The 17,521-nt window shown below is 44.2% G+C and overlaps 1 protein-coding gene across 2 annotated transcripts in view; it reads right to left on the bottom strand.

The window, feature by feature from the left end:
- Positions 1-1,359: 1,359 nt before the first annotated feature.
- The window catches only part of efna5b (ephrin-A5b), an 87,512-nt gene continuing 71,350 nt past the window's right edge, over positions 1,360-17,521 (bottom strand). The window contains exons 2-5 of one of the 2 annotated variants that reach the window (XM_034541664.1): positions 17,256-17,521; positions 5,577-5,642; positions 5,123-5,203; positions 1,360-3,458 (exon numbers count right to left, since the gene is read on the bottom strand). The exon at positions 17,256-17,521 is cut by the window's right edge and continues 27 nt beyond it. In XM_034541664.1, the coding sequence (XP_034397555.1) occupies positions 3,331-3,458; positions 5,123-5,203; positions 5,577-5,642; positions 17,256-17,521 (541 nt within the window). In that variant the 3' untranslated portion in view covers positions 1,360-3,330. The remainder of the gene's footprint in view (positions 3,459-5,122; positions 5,204-5,576; positions 5,643-17,255) is intronic. The other variant, XM_034541665.1, reaches the window with a different exon arrangement.

Here is a 17,521-nt window from a genome sequence, read left to right as displayed (position 1 = left end):
TTTTTTTGAATTTTTGTTGTATACATGTCATCAAGTTCATGCGCATGCCACATAATGAAACTGGCGAGATCCTCCCATTAAAAAGCAAAACAGTCCACTCATGGCAGATCTTTGAGCTGACCAACATGCTTTCAAAGGCTGAAGGCAAAAAAAAAGTACAAATAAGCCGTCCATTAAGTCCAAAGTGTTACTTTCCAAGGCAGGATCCTGATGAAGAGATGTGACGTTGGTGACTGGTTTGGAACATGTAACAGGTGAGCCACTCATTTGGCTACTGTTCAGCCTTCTGCACAGGTGTGCACAGCTCCCACAGGTGTCCCCAGCGTATTAGCTCAAAGGTTCCTTAGGCATTGAGGATCAAAGCACACAATGCGTTGTTTGAGGACGGCACGCACTCCGGAAAACCAGAGAGAATACCGTATTCGTTTTTTTAGAAAAGACATACGAACCAAATTAATACTTTAATATCAAACACTATTTACATCAAGAAGGTTTCCTAATAATAATAGTCATAATCATCATCATCATAACAATAATAATAATTATACAGTTTTAACAATGATCTCGTTTTTTTTTTTTTCTTTCTTTCTTTTGTCCTCCAGAAAGGTACAAAACAGATACTAACCTAAGACTACTTGTTCTATGGTTGACTACCTCAGGATACACAGTATCCACTTTTTAAGTTGATCCTCATTTCCCAGGTCAAAGTGTTTACAGAATGAACCATGGTAATAATAGCAATAATGACGAATTGAGTTGTATTGGTATAAGAGAGTACAATTGAAGCTGGTATCTGATAAAAGTCGAGTGTTAATCTGCTGACAAGAGTCGATTTTTAATCTTATGCCGTGCTCATTCCCTGTGGTGTTCTCCAGAAAATTAGTACCTCATTAACTGGCCTCGGCTCCTATTACCCCCCATAGCTGAGCTGCTATTCTGCTGTAATAGCATTGTTACCGTGGTGCAAAAAGAAAAGAAATGGCAAAAGGCAAAGGCAGTCTTTCTGGGAAGAAAAAAAAAAAAAAAGAAAAGGTAAGAAAAATGATAAGAAAGAAAGCGAAAACAAAACAGTTGCACGCTTTTTGAGAAAGAACGATGCTGAACAATAAGTTTGTCATCGAATCGGGTGGGTTGTTTTGTCAGTAGTGGATTTTTAAGCTGTTTTTGTCCTGTTTTGTTTTGATAGGCACTCTAGTCACAACATCTTCGACTACCTCCCATGTCTTTCCATCTCTTTGTGCGTCCCTCCCTTCACAGACCAGTTCTCTCAAACTGGAAGGTCATTGGTGCTTTACCCCCCCTCACCTCCCATGAAGGAAATCTACCCCCTCCCTCCGAGACCCCCCAAGCCTTCCGCCATCTATTTTTAATACCAGGAATAACTCCCCTTGCCACAACATGGGGTCCACGTGCCTGTCATTTTGAACCTCATTAAAGAGTCACTTAAACCTGTAACACTAGGAGCTGACGGTGGACACGCAATTGCTCTGGTGCTCCTTTTCTTGCTCTATTTCTCTCTTTCCAAACCAGCTAGTGAATATTTCTCATGCAAAAACCTGTCTCTTAAAGGAGGGAGTTCATTTCTCTGTCCATCCACATTTTCTTTGAAAGCAAGCAGAAACAAGTCTCTTTTTTTTTTCGTTTGAAAAGAGACAGAATAGCCTTCATTATGCTAACTCAGCATGGGCATCTGTGGGAGCTGAAGGATGCTGAATATCATTAGAAGAAAACAGTGAATTTATTTTTCATGTAAGTGCTAACATAAACCTGGACAGACTAAATAGAGCTGTGCCTTGCCTTAAACTAAATGGATACCTTCTCCATTCACACTACGTGTTTTCAACTAACTGAAGCTATAAGTCCTGCGAACGCTGCACTAACTGCTGCACTAAACTGAACGCGATGGCCAGCTCACTAATACTTGACGTGTAATAGCTGTGGTTTAGGTGACACAGACGTGAGAAAAGGTATGCGTGAATTAAAGTGTCAAACACTTTCCCATGACATCTGTCATTGTTCTAATTTAAGTGGATTTCAGAAAGTACAAAAATGCAAAGTTGATAGTGTCTCCACTGTCATTGTTTTGGGGACGTAATTTGGCAAAAATAAAAGTTAAATAACTTTAAAGTTAGGAAGAAAACAAAGTCTCCAATTTATCTGCACATCTTTTTTTTTGTTTCTTCTTTTTTTTTTTTCAAACAATCACTTAAACAATCAATATAAGTGAAAAGAAAGCTGTGAATGCAAATGCTTATGGGAGTGTTAATATCGACTAATAGTCCAATGGAACGGAGAGAACAATTGCAGCCCTGCTCAGTAAACATTGCATTAAATGACTGTGACTATTGCCGTGAAATTGTGTGATCAACTTTCAAAAAGGTATTGATCCTCGATCTCAATAGCAAAGTGTCCGGTGAGAAAGTTTCAATTTAGCGGTTTCGGGAGTCGCGGTGAAGCGAATGTGTTTTGAGAGGTGTTTTATTGAGCTGGCTGGTGTGCTCTTAAGGAGGGCGAGAGAAAAAAAGATGCCTCGCGTTTCCATCGGCTTTACACGCACTCGCTCAAGCAGCTTATTCACCTAAACACACACTCTGTATTCAAGAGAAAACAGGGCGCTATCTTGTAAACGGGGCAGTCTGAGGTGCCATGTACTTCTCAGTGCTTTGGTTCGCAGTCTGATCTGCGTAAAACTTTTCTTACATCTTCATTTTTCAGCTTTGCACTTTTAACCCAGCAGAACTTGATCAAGACATTTTCCGAAAGGCTTCTTGAGAGGTCTCGGGACAACTTTTCATTGGTGTATGTACAGTTCTTTCTAAGACCTATTATCTTCACTTTTCTACTGCTGCTACTGTATACAACTGTAAAAAACAAACAAAAAAAACAAAAAACCTGCTGCTATAGACTGTCCGTGTAGTTCAATGTCGCGTGTTTGACTCTCGAAGCATGTGTCTGTGTATGTGCTGGATGTGTGTGTCCGTGTGTGTCTGTGTGTGTGTGGGGGTAAACATCAGTGCTGCAATGACATAAAACATGATGTAAACGGAAAACAAGAATCACTAAGTGTCAAAAAACAGGATTTGGCATCTTAGTTGAAAGTTTAAGAGGGGGGAACTGTCTCTCCCACTTCCAACATCAACTTGTTTCACTCACAGACGGAGAAAAGACCACTTAAATATATTTCTGAAAAAAATAGAGGGTTCCTTGAGAAGCCTGCGCTGGTGCCCAATCAGGCAAACACGCTCCACGCAAATCCCGCCACTTCCCTGCAGCCTCGGGCAGCTTCAGGCCACGCTAGGTGTAAATGCCCTCCGCGGACAGAGGGAGGCGCTATAAAGTGAAGAGTGCTGATAGGCAGACCAGCAACAAAGCCGGGAGTGGACTTGTGTTCTGCAGGTGCGGCGCAGCATTCGTCTCGTCACTTCGGGAAGGCTCAGCCGGTTCGTGGCTGGTGTCGTCTACAGGACAAGGAAAAGAAACAAGGGATCGTTATTTATGGTACAAACGGATGTTTTGCAACAGTGCATCGCAGACAAAAGACCACCTTGCGCAATACATTTAGAATCCTATATTTAAGGCTCTGTCACATATTTCAAAATGAACAGCAATAGTGGAGACATCCGTGTATCACTGAGATGTTTGGGCTCATGTTCATTAAGTTGGAAAGGTGAAGTCTGAGTTGCCATATGAACTTGGGTTGCTTTGTCATGCCTCGAAATCTCATTGGGAACATTTTGAATTCAACTCCCAGGTGAAGTGCCTCTTGTGGCCTTGGAATCTCTGATCAGCAATGTGCCCTCAGCGTCACGGGAAAGTAGCTGAAGCATGCACAGCAAGGGACAGCTGACACAACAGAGGAGTGTTAATATAGACACACACACACACACTTGTATAGTTATGTAACTACATAACTATAGAAGTGTGTGTGTGTGCGTGTGTTTGTGTGTGTGTGGTAGGGCACAATAGTAGATGCCGGATGAATTTCCCCCATTTGGAGAGTGTAATCGGGGAGTGAGCCAGAGGAAGCATGCAAGGTGAGAGGCAGCCATCAAAGATGCAGGCAGGATAGCGAGGCAGGCAAACAGGCCGAGAGACGCTCAGGCAGGAGGAGAGGCAGACGGGCACCACAAATGTCAGAGGCCTTGAGTATGTGTGCATGGGTCCAGTTTAAATGTCCGTCTTTTTTTCACTGTGAAGAATTTCAAAATGTAATAGAGCAAACTTTCCAAATGAATCGTATCTATGAACATCGTTTTTGAACGGCCGATATTTAAAATGTTGATTTGTGCTGTTAATCTTATGAGTGAGCATTTATACATATATGTATAAATATATATATATACATATATGAATATACATATATATTTATACATCAATATACATACACACACACATATATATATATATATATATATATATATATATATATATATATATATATATATATATATATATGTGTAGCAATTTAGAGTTTTTGAAATAGTTTTTGAATAGTATGATTTAATTAACATTCAATTGACTGATGTATTGGCGCCAAATGATTCTCGTAAAAAAACAAAAAAAACAAGACTGATGTTATGGAGCACAAACATGCAGCTGGAAATGAAAGGTTTGAAAATATGCACATCTCACAATTACTGTAAACTGACACCCCACGAATGTGATATATATTTATATATATATATATATATATATATATATATATATATATAAATATATATATACACTCACTCACACACACATATATATATACACACACACATACATATATATATATATATATATATATATATATATATATATATATATATATATATATATACACACACCTATATACACTTATGTTTATATACACATATATATGTAATTAGTTATGTACACTACATACCCAGTACATACAAATACACATGCAATGCAGACCATTACTTTAACATGCAAGCGACAGTGGCATGGCACAATATCTGGAGAAGAATCCGTTGAAGAGAAGCACCAGGCAGAGATGTGGAAGGACAGATCAGACAACAGCATCAAGGGGAACAGGCACAGAGGCAGGAGGAGGCACACGGACAGATGTAGGGCGGTCACACGAAGGAGAATCAAATAAGCAGAAAGCCATACTAACCTCGTGGTTCTAATGTATTGTCTACTTTGTCGTTTACATCAAAAACGCGGTCATGTACGCCTATAGTTTTCACACAGCTGTCTATAACAGAAAATAGGGAGAATGAGAGATCATTAGAGGTTTATGCCAAATAGGTTAGTGACATTTGAAGCCCTCCCACCCTCTCCGCCCTGAAATCAAACATCCCAAGCAACAAAGCTCATGGCAACATTCAGATGAAGTATGAAGTGACCTGGATTTCATTTGATGTGATCATCTATCCTCCTTTTCATGTTTTCGGGAACATAATTCTTAGCAGGTAAAGCAGTTTCTTTTGGTGATAAATAAAAGGTCGGTCTGTTGGACAGCGAGCGACAAGGTAATCGAGGAGGAAGTGATGTAACCAGAGAAGCAGACGTAAACTGTTTTGATTTCTAATCCAAATGTGGACAACAAGCTGAACACAAACACTTACTTGATGGTCGGACGAAAACTTTGAGCTTCAGGCATGTTTTCCTCCCGTTCTCAGCAATGGTGGAGGCTGAGAAAGAAGAAATCACAAGACAAAGGTAAAGCGGGTGTTAATATAATACCACGTGTAGTGGCACTCATGCACTAAGTTCCTGACTGTATTTGTCCTTCATATGAAAAGGTCTGCGTCAATGGATTCTTAATAATTAATAAATCTTCCAAGTAGAGTCAGTTAAAACGGAGGTAGTTTATTCAGAAAATGTCAGATGTTAATGTTGACTCTTAAGTGGATTGTGTAGGGTTAGTCATGGTCCTTGTGAAATTATAGCCAGAAAGTATTTACAGATGTGCTCGGGAAATGTCCCCCGGGAAAGTGGAGTGCTTTGCTCAGTTTAATTGTAGCGTTTTAGATTCTACAACTGGCAGCAGCAGAATAAGGATCAAGGCATTTGCATCCTCTGGAGAAAAAAAAGTTAGATTTCATGTTGTGCATGTACTTCACGTGTATACATTCCTGCATTGTCCTCTCTTAAAAGCCTCAACGCTCTCCGAGGGACACGGCGTTCGAGGATGTATGTGCTGCGTGTGCGGATGGTTTCGCGGTCGCTGTCAGGAAATGGATCCCTTCCTGTCGAGCCCGCGGGGTATGAATCTCTGAGCGTTAGCTATCACAGTGGTTCTATCACATCTCCTAAAAATATCTCATGTGGAGTGTGTGTGTGTGTGTGCGTGTGTGCGTGCGTGTGCGGCTGACCACTAATGGTGTTGTGGGAGGCACCAGGTGCTTTCTCCTGTAGACGGGGATAGGGGTCAAACACATGTCAGTTGGAGCATGGTGGGATCGTAATGCAAGCATCCATCAGGGGAAAGTACAATAGTTTAAATATATACCCGCTGTTGTCCTGTGTCAGGGCCTCACATCAAATGAAAGATGTTTAACATTTCCCACTATTGTGATATATTAATGCTACTTAAAGCAAACCACATCTCATTTCTGCGATCCTCAGCTCCAGTGAGACCATACTGTCCGCTAAGATGTCTTCCGGGCATCATTTTATGTCTTCTGTGAACCATTCCACAGCTGATGCTATGAAGCCGGGCATTTCCAAAGGCGACCATTGGGGATCTGTCAACTCCTCTCTAGTGAACCTTTACCTAACCCCTCCCTTCCCTCCCCTCTCTCCCAGCTGTGTCAGCCTCTCTTCTTGTCTGTCATCACGGCCGTATCCATTCATCAACGCTCAACTGACTCGCCTTCATCGTTTTTTTAAAATTCTTATTCTTATTTTTTTAACGCTGCCCACACTTGACCGATGTGTGCACATACGCACACAGGATACAGATCTTAATATCCATCTGGAAGCGTTGCTCCACGTCCTCTTAAATATATATTCAGAACTCCCCAGGGTTTCTCCCAGGACACATTCAAAAACGTCCGTACGCGTCGCTGCAATCAAAGTCCCAGCTTGTACTTCATGCGGAGGCAGTGAACTGTCTCTGTAGCCTGGGGATATGTTCCATAAGAGAGTTATTGACGAATAACTATGGAAAAGGGTCAGAGGAAATGGAAATCTATCCCTTTCTCGCACTCACCCTGAGATCAAGATGCCAGTTTTTCATCAAACGCAGACCGCATACTTTTTCCATCACTTTCACTTCGCTGACGCTCATCCAGCTCCCTCTCCAGCCCTCTCCACATCGCAGTCACCATTTTAATGTCGTTAGCTTCATCAGCTGTTTCTTAGTCATGTGTCAGAGTGCCCGAGAGGTGACTTGAGATCACATGCTTCTTCTGTTTTTTCACAGCTCAGTTCATATAGAGCAGATGCAGAGGAGGAAGAGAGAGAGAGAGATAGAGAGGCCTTATTATTTTGGTGTGGAGGCAGCCTAATGAACCTTGACCACAGTCGCTCACCCACTCATATTTATACCAGTGCCCACATAATTTAATTTATGTCTCTCTTCTTATTTCATCTACGTTTCTTCTTCAACACTATACTTAATGATGCCATATTCAATGTCTGCACATACTGTATATGGCCAGGCACGCGTGCGCATACGCACACACACACACGCACACACACACACACACACACACACACACACACTCGCCAGATGTCTTATCTTCATCATTGTTGGGGGTAGAGCTGAGTCACAGCCATCGACACCAGCCACTTAGCAGATGCAGCTGATCATGAGAGAAGTATGGCTCCCCCGATGAAAATGGCAACAACGCAAGTGGGAGTCTCTGTCATGATGACAGTTAGTGACGCTGTCGAGACGTTTAAAGATTTGGCCAAATCACGGGACATAAGGTGCACGATGGGACGCACGGTGGGTATCCCAATCGGCTTTCACCGATTGTATTACACTGGAATTCATTATTTGTGTGTTTTCCTGAAACAGTTCATGCTCTTCGTACAGTAAATAATGATGTCAGTGTGAGAATACGCTCCACAGACCTTGGATGCGGCCATTGCGTTGGCATGTACCAGATGACTGAGGTGTGTTGCTGTACATTCTCCACTACAAAGGAAAGATTACGCTTCATACTCTGTGTGTTTGATGAGGATCCCTCCGCCAAACCGTCCGCGCCAGCTCCTGTTTATTTTGGATTAACATGCTGCTGATGGCCAGCTTATTGTTCTTGCAGGCCGTAACATCAACGCCCGCTATTCTGGTCCCCATCAGGCCAGCAGCTTCAACCATCAATCCATCCAGCCGGAGCAAGTGGCTGCTTTGAAGGACAGAGGCCCTGAAAAGATGTCCCAGAGTTGGGGGGAGGGGAGGTGGGGAGGCGAGGTTGGGTTACTCCTCCAAGCCTTGTCCCCTGGCTAGTGATGGCTGGTCCCCTCAGTACACTGCATTATGCATCAGCATTAAGGCAAATGGAATGAAGCAGAATCCAATTACGGAAGAACAAACAGGTGGGCTCAGTGCGGCTTAGGAGCAGCATTGTTTCAATCACAGCCCGAGCCCAGCTTTATTGCAACTGTAATGTTATCTGGAAAACACATTTCCATTGCCTTTCAATGAAAGACTCAACAGCACGTTCCACATACGAGGACATGAAACAATGTGTCTGCTGCGATGGGGAGCTAAAAGCAAAGTTTACACTGGCTAAATACACGAGATGATATCATGGTGGGATATTGATTTCTTATCCGTCATTTAGGAGCTGTAATGGCTCAGCTGTAAAAGAATACTGCGGGGCGAGTCAATCAAACTGCTAGAAGAGGCTTTGTTTGTTATTTCTTTCGACTCAGGTGTCATCTGGGGTTTTTCTCATAGTCAGGGAACCGTTGCTGAGAAAGCAGACGTATGGCAGTGTCACCACAAACCACAGCGCCAAATGCAAAATTGCAGATTAGAGAGCAATGCGGCACGAACGGTTTAATGTAGTTTCGAGTTCCCTCCTTTGACAGCTCTGTTGAAGAGGCTTGCAGTGGTCCACTCCAACATCAGTAAACAATATATCGAGGCTACTTGTCCCAAGTGTCCAACGCGGCTAAACATGCGGTGACAACAAGAAGGCCGAGCCTCGCGTAGACTTGTATGCCATCACGTGGACACGTTACATTAATAGCATCATGTTAGCGGGCCTGCAGTCGGCTTCAGGTCTCCAGCTGGCTTTAATAACGGTGCTTTAATCCTTTGATCCCTGCTTATTTGTTAGGAGGACGCGGTGGGTTAAACAGAATGCCGTGTAATGCTGTGTCCAGCGCCGAGCATTCCTAGCGAGCTAATTCTGCCAGCTCTCTGAAAAAAAAGAAGAAGAAAAGAAAGGCTGCTGGCCTCGTCTTTGATTCGCAGAGATGACTCATGTGGCTTATAGCGTGCAAACCCATCAGAGGGTCCAGGAGTTTATATAAACCGGTGTCCAAGAGAGAGGACACACACACACACACACACACACACACACTGTTACTCTCTAAACCCTTTGTAGCATCTTCTACCTACGTCTCCATCCAGTTAATTAGACAGTATGCAGACAGAATACATTTTGTCTCGTCCGTGGACAGAAATCTCCGCTGGGATTCATTACCGTTCCTCGTTCTGGTTTCAGGGTATGGAATCATTTAAAAAAGGACAATGTTCAACCACACACGTGGAAGAAAACCTTGAATTCAAGAGACGAGAGGGAGTTTCAGACCAAGAGAGAGGGAGAGAATATTGATATGCCCCCCCCCCACCCCCCCCCCTCCAATAGGTAATATCAACTGCTGCACTGTCCAAAATAATAACAATAATAATAACCTCTTTAATGCCTACAATAGCACAACCATATAAAATGAAATGTGATACAGAAAACACTCTGAATTACTGAGTGTCCTTCACAAAATGTCCTTCCCAGATTCAATCGGTTAGAAAGCAGCGTACAGTTCTACCAAGACAGAAAGAGGGGAGGAAATATCATAAAGAAAGATTCAAAACTAACAGTGCATACGATACAAACTATCTGCACTGCGGGCTGTGTGTGTGTGTGTGTGTGTGTGTGTGTGTGTGTGTGCATTTGTTCGTGGGCCCGCACACAAAATGTGCGTGCGTAAGAAGACGGAGGAGACTGTCCACCAAAGAGGCCCATTAAGCAGATGCTACTACAGCGAGCACAATAGGAGGGAAGAGGAAGCCGGGAGGAGCGGTGAAAGAAGAGGACTTGGATTCAGGCAGCCGAGGGAGACTCCCCCCCCTCCCATCTTCTCCCCTCTCCTCTCCTCTCCTCCCCTCATCTCCCCTCATCTCCCCTCATCTCCCCTCTCCTCCCCTCCCCTCCCCTCCACTCACCCGGTGATAGCTGGCCTTTTGCTCTTTGCTCGCATCTTTCAACCGCCGCCAAAAGTGAACCAAAGTCATTCCTAATGCCGCATGCTCCGAGGTGATGAGGTCACAGGCAATAGAGGAAAAAAGAGTGAGAGAAACAAAGGAGGGGGATGTGTGTGGGTGTGTGGCGGGGCATGTGAGTTGAGTGGTAAAAGTGAGTTGAAATCGATAATGTCTAATTAAACATCGCACTAGTTCCCTCACACCATTGTACATCGATGCGGGAGTGTGGGGATACAATGATTTTCTCCTCGCTATTATGTCAAGTTGCGTCAAGTATCGTCATTTTGTGAAAGATCCCATAATGACAAGCCAACAAATTGCTCTCTCTTCATGAAAATCAAAAGCGCCTCGAAGGTCTGAAAACCCTTCAATTTCATCAACTCAGTCCTCGCACTCAAATTACAATGAACTTGGTGATCTATTAATCTAAGGGGAGTTTGGCTTCTTAAAGCAGGCACACAAATAATAAATCACTGTACACAATAATGTGTCATTACTGCACTTAGTGTACCCCGCAGAATCAAAATATTACTGTTATGGCTCGGGTATCCACCAACTGAATAAATGAGGAAAAGCTGCGCGTGGGCGTGAACGCAAATGTGGGCGTCGCAATAGAAAATGGAAACAAATGAATAAATGAACAATAACCAATTAAAAATAATGACCAATGCACCGGGTTAATAATATATGCGTTAATGGTTTAACGGCCAAGGATAAAATGTCCTTGTCGATGTTGTAGTGAATCATAATCATCTCCTGAAGACAGCTGCTCGGAGCATGAATCATATTGTGCAGAGAGGCACCGCATGCCCTCTGAATCACAGCCCTCGCCTGCCCTACTTTTCCTCCCGTCTCTTGGCTTTTCGCGGCCTCGCAGATGAAGTGAGGACTACTTTATTGCCGGTCAAACTCAAAGTAACTTGATTAGAGACTTTTCTCGCTCGCTTCGCTTTCAACAAGCTCGTGGTGTATTAATAACCGAGTCTGGCCAATGGGCGAGCTCGCTGGTGGACTGTTTCCAGTTTATTCGTGAAACTCCGACAGGCTTGTCATGACCGAACCGTGTGTGCATCGTCAGACTGGTGACAAATTGAATACATTTCAAAATGAAGTGTCTCAGTAAGGCGTTCGACCACCCCACGGACTTCCACAACACATCTATTGGATTCTGCGAGTTTTGCGGAGCGCCACTCCATCATTTGCTGCTTTGATGTCGGCCGTGAAGAGTGCCGTTGAACCCCGTCGATCCAAAAACCTCTCTTGGGTGTTCACTTGACATCTTGAGACGATTATGGCTACTGCACATGATTCACATCATTTTAATGTGCCAACAACAAACCATGCATTGACCACCTTGTGCCCTGTGTGGAAGCGCCCGCATTCGTTGTTCAGGGTTTTGCTTTCTATTCGTCACCAGTCTGTGTACACAGTGCAATATGAAGGTGCAATATGAAGGTGCAATATGAAGGTGCAATATGAAGGTGCAATATGAAGGTGCAATATGAAGGTGCAAGAGAGACGCGGGGAGGGTGCGTTTGTTAGTACTGTCCTAAAATTGGATTAAAAGGGGGAGACAATAAATGATGTAGTAACCAGTGGAGGCAGAGGTGATGGAATGTCTATCCATCTATCAGGATTATAATAATGCGTTCCAGACAGCTCGCGTCTGTGTGGCTTTTATGTATGTCTGTTCATGCATGCGTATGGATTTTCATTTTTTTTATACGAGTAGATGTGTAGCCATGCGAGTGTGTGTGTGTGTGTGTGAGTCTTTCTCCCACATTACTCCGTGTTGCCGGATCATTTCTGAATCCCGATGACAGGGTTGATTTTTCACGTGTATGAAGGAAAGGGTTGAGTTATGATGGTCTCCATATGCATGTTCCCTCCCAGAAACCACAAATGGACCAGCGGCGGCTCTTCATCATTATTAGCAGACCTCCCGTAGCTCTAACTGAATACAGACTGCACACACCGGCCCCGGCCTCTAGTTCATTTGCCCATTAATGCTATTTTGCTGCCGCTGCTGCTCGACCATCTCTACTCCGTTCTCCTCTTGGGAGCAGCTTGAAGGAGCACGTTGCATCACAGGATTTATGATCAATCAGACACCAGATATATAGTCCATGTCTTGGAGAATGTGTTTGAGCTTTGTGTGAAAAAGATACCTTGTTAGATCTTGTAGGAAAGCCTTATACATATCAAAAGGTTGTCTTGCTTGGTATTTATGATCAATCTTAGTCTTGTGTCGCATTTTGCATATTAGCCTACGGGGCATCCGCCGATTGATTGAAGCCTCACCAAAATACCAAAAAATAAATATTTTCCGAACATGGGTAGAATCATTTCCCACCTCTGGGTCTTGTCGGCCATTTAACAAGCGTTCATTCTCCAACGGTGTTGCTGTAACATCCCTCTTTTTCGTGGTGTGAAAACTCATAAATATCTATAAAATAACTCCACAAGCGAGACGCAAAAGTGTTATTGATTGTGGCACCAGCCCATGAGGGAGAACAAGTCGGACGGCAAGTAAATGACACCTGCTCGGCCGACAATCTGCCACTGCATGATCACACCGAGCGGGTTCCTTTTTGCCACACATCTTACGCGCCCAGAGACACCGTAACTGGGCTCACTCATCTCTTGCCATGAGCTGCCGCTGATATTGGATCGCTGCCCTTTTCAGACTAAATTCACTCCAAAACACGAGATTGCCGAACGTGTCGATATATTAGACAAACGTGCTTGCATCAGCATCCCGCGAGATGGGTTTCTCCTAAACCATGAACGCACTGTGAACTCCGACCCGAGAAGCGCTCCAATTATCCGCTTATCCCCTCGGCCGGTCACAGAGGCCAACACCTCGGAGCCGTAACTCACTCTCTGCCTCAGGACAGCGAATACTGCATTTGGCAGAATTGCTTCCATGTGGACATCATTCCATTCATCTCTGCATCTCACTGAGGGTGGACCAGTTTACATTTAACGTATTTTTCTCTCTCTGCCCTCCCTTGTGTTTAACTGCTGGAAGGAAACACAGCTGGATGTTGTCTCTGACTTTGGCTTTCGTCTCGTCCTCAATTACCTGCCAGAGAGAAGAGGCTGACACTAACCAAAATGAAGAATTATGACCTCCATTTGAGTCAATTCCCGCCATCCTGCTCGCGTTGATTAAGCTGTTTCTGTTGTTGGAGCGGATGACAGCAGAACCCTGTCTCCTCTCTCTAATTTTATCAGAGACGCAACAAATCAACCCTCGACCCGCATCGAACTCGCGGGGCGAAAACACCATTAACGGGCATTTTCTCAGGCTTGAATGTGATTTGACAGCTTAATTTTCATCTACAAACACAACGCGGATCAATCACGCCACCGAGGGCAGATTTTTCATTCCCCCCACATTCCCTCGGGTCATTTGGCGACGGAAAGTTATTGGAGCTGAGCAAAAGATTAATATTCTGATACCGCGTGTAAAGGGCACTGTTTGTACATAAGGTATCTGCTGTTCTCCATGTGGTTAAATATTAGTTACTCTAAATGAATACTAATCCATGGCATATTGATTGTGGATAAATATTCTGTCCTCATTACATCTGTGCTACTACAGCAACATTATTAAAAACCAAAGAATCTACGCATTTCATGAATATATCTATATATCTATACATAGATATATATCATGAATATGACATCCTGTCATGATCCCATTCACAGCTAACCATTGGTCACCTCTGCCTCATGCGCTCGTGGATAATGGCCTCTGCTTCGGGACACGTTGACATTCCTGCTCAGTGTAGCTCTGCAGGAGAGCCGGCTTCAGCGGGTAATGATGCGTACGCTTTTCTCTGTTAGCTACGCTGCACTACGCAATCACACAATGTAGGCACACGGCGACAAGGGCAAACATGTCTTTGCCATGTCAAAGCTAGTTGTGGGCTTCTGGCACACATCGTTACAGACCTCACGTCAATGAAAAATAACAGTTTACTAAATGTATAAAAATGAAAGAAATCAGTCACTAATAACTGCTTGAGATTCATTATTTAGACATTTGGCCTTGGGTACTTACGCATCGCACAGTAAAAGATGATAAGATGAATATTTAATGATCCTTGTGGGCGGGGGGGGGGGGGGGGGGGGGGGGGGGGGGGGGGGGGTTGCACCAGAGCAGGCATTAGACAAGGCCATAAAGGCCAATGGACTCCCCCAAATTGTTGGCCATTAAGAATATTAAATTAAATTAAAATATTTTCATTTCAATTAATTCACAAGTGATATCTTCACTCCTGGAAGCCTCAATGCACAAGTGCAAGGCTTGATGGGACAGCCATGTCAAAACTGACAGCTGTCTCAATGTGGTTCCTGTTGTAGAGCCGTGTAGCGGTACTCGTAGAACAAAGGAAACTTGTTGACAAAGTCATATTGTCGTATTGTTCCTGGACACAGATATTGGAAGCTCGGGCCAAGGTAACCCTGAAATGTTGGCAGTCCAAACCACGGCCACATTGTGAGCCTACGTTGGAATTCAACAGGTCGCGGGGCATTTGACTCAAGTGGGATGGTCATGTTGCTCGGCTTCTACTGGATTATGTACAATTAGTTGTGAAATGCCAAATAACCATGACCTGCTCCAGGTGTACCATGGCATTCAGTATTGCTCTTTTAAAAAGACATAATCATATTATTTTAGCCATCTTCACTCCTGAATATTTCTGATAATAGTATGCTTAGCCAAAGCATATCAGAGTTACAAAAAACAAACACAGTAATTGGGTTATACTCTGTTGAAAATATTCTGGTTGTGATTGATTTTTGCAGCATGTTTACTTATTCCTCAGATGGAACGTGTTTTAGTGAATGATGTAACCCAATGCAAGCTGATAGGTCTTGTGTGCTTTTACTGCTAAGGCATGAGAAAGACCTCCCCCCCAACCGACCCCCTCGCCGTCGCCTCCCTTGGTGATGATGATAATAACGGTAGCAATAGAAACAGATGTTGCAGATAAATTGGAAGGTGTAGTAATGCAACTACCTATCTTCCTCTCTTAATCTTCATCCTGCAGGTCTACACGCTGTCCACTAAAGAGAGACTGTCCGATCCATCAGCAGCCATCTTCCATGCTATGTATGAACATTCAGGCCGGGACACAATGGCGGTGGGGAATCACATGTCAGAGTACTTCATGGTAGATGACTTTAATATCCGCCGCAGTAGCCAGAGAGGCTATACGCTAGAATCATTCAATAGCCAATGAAGCCGCGGGCTACTAAACCAATATGGCGTGCACCAGCAGAATGGATGTGTTCCATGGAAGCCTGTCGGTCGCAGTGTAATTTAATCCAGCCCTTAGGACAAGCATCTCTCAACAGAAATGGAAAATATATATATATATATCTTAGAAATAGTGACTTGCAGGAGTGGATGAATTGTATAACCCTTCCCTAACCCCCATCTATGCTCCCAACTCCGGAGACTTCTCATTTAGTATGACTGTCAATGCAAATCGGCTATAAAAGCAAAGGGAAATCTGGTTACTTTTTAACGGACAAATGGCCAACCCCTGGTTGTTGAAAGGCCTCTAAAAGAGCTCAGGCTATTTGTTTTGTGGACAAGCTTGAAACAACGGCAAACATTACATTTTCACTCCAGTCTCTAGCTCCTAAGTGCTACAGAGCAGGGAGGAAGAGCGAGAGAGAGAGAGAAAGAAAGACGGCCATGGAATTAATAAAGGACAGCAGTATCGGCTGGCTGTCAGGTTAACTGCTTCATAAAAAGGTGTCAATTCAGAAAACAGACTCCAGCCTCGTTCATCGCCGTCTCCGAGCGAAGGAGAAGAAGCCAAAGACGCAAAGATGGCCACCCAGATCGGCGTGAACGCCACACGTCCAAACTCTGCTGGTAAACAGACACAAGCGCAGCCTAACCAGCAGCATTTAACAGGAGAGCGTTAACTGTCCAAGCTGACACCCCCTTGCTGGGAAGGAATTCACACAGTGGTCCCTCATACATTGGCCCACAGAAGTTTAAACTTTCCCTCAACAGCTGAAGCAATAAGGCAGCGCACTGCATGATATTGCACTAATGCCAGCAATATGAGAGCGTAACCGTGCTTCCTATTTTGTAATATCAGCATATCCCTGTGACAAATGTGTTTTGAGCGAGTGGCGGCGACTGCGCCCACCGACAGTAACTCCTCCGTATAGTCTGTGATGGGCGGACAAGCTCAACTCAATTCCACTCTATCACCTTGCTTTGATAAAACCTAATTTCCCAGGGGCTTCAACTTCAGATGAACTCGGTTAGGCTCAGTTTCGACGCCAAGAAGCAGACAACTTAACATCTAACGCGAGCTGAATAAGAGCATAACATAATGTGGAGAGGAGGGACGCGGTACTGTGCGGCGGGGGGGGGGGGCAGCGAGGTAGAACTTTTCATAACTGTCTCAATTTAACTCCCGCCATGTGAATTCCATTGCCATTTTAGGGAAGAGCGTTGAGAGCCGCGTGAATAGCTTGGCTGAAAGCGCCTACTGGGATCACTGGAACCGCCACTCTGAGAAGCTCCGTGGTGAAGTTGTGAAAACACATAATGTCAATAACGTTATGTCAGCAAAGGGCCATTTAGGTTTGTCTCAGTCGGGCTATTTGGCTCGCTGCGTTTCTGTGAATGCATGTGCGCCGTTTTGGAAGTCGCTTCAGCATTGTGGCATAATATTGATATGATGTAAAAAAGAAAAAAATGACATCAGCTTCACTGCAGCTCTATGACATGTTACCGCAATCTGTCGCATCTACAGATGGGTGCGACGGATTTAAGGAAGGAGTCGGAATAAATACATCCTGTTGTTTTGGCACTCACATATGTAGTAGTACTCTCTGCCCGGTCGGAACTCAAAGCCCAGGGAGAACGGGGTGAAGAGCTGGAACTTCTCGGAGAACTTGAGCGGCCCGTTCGGGGAGTGCGGCCGGTTGCACTCCCAGCGCTTGAAGCCCTTGGCGGTGTGGTCGCACGTGCTGTAGCCGTCGTAGTTGACCATGTAGAGGACGTAGCGCTCGGTGCGCTCCTCGGGCACCGACTCTTCATAGTGAGGACAGTACACGTCCAGGTAGTCGTTTATGCACACG

The sequence above is a fragment of the Cyclopterus lumpus genome, chromosome 9, assembly GCF_009769545.1.
Source record: "Cyclopterus lumpus isolate fCycLum1 chromosome 9, fCycLum1.pri, whole genome shotgun sequence".
NCBI classification, from domain to species: Eukaryota; Metazoa; Chordata; class Actinopteri; order Perciformes; family Cyclopteridae; genus Cyclopterus; species Cyclopterus lumpus.
Note: the sequence above shows the minus strand (reverse complement) of the source record. Positions and strands in the feature narration are given on the sequence as shown.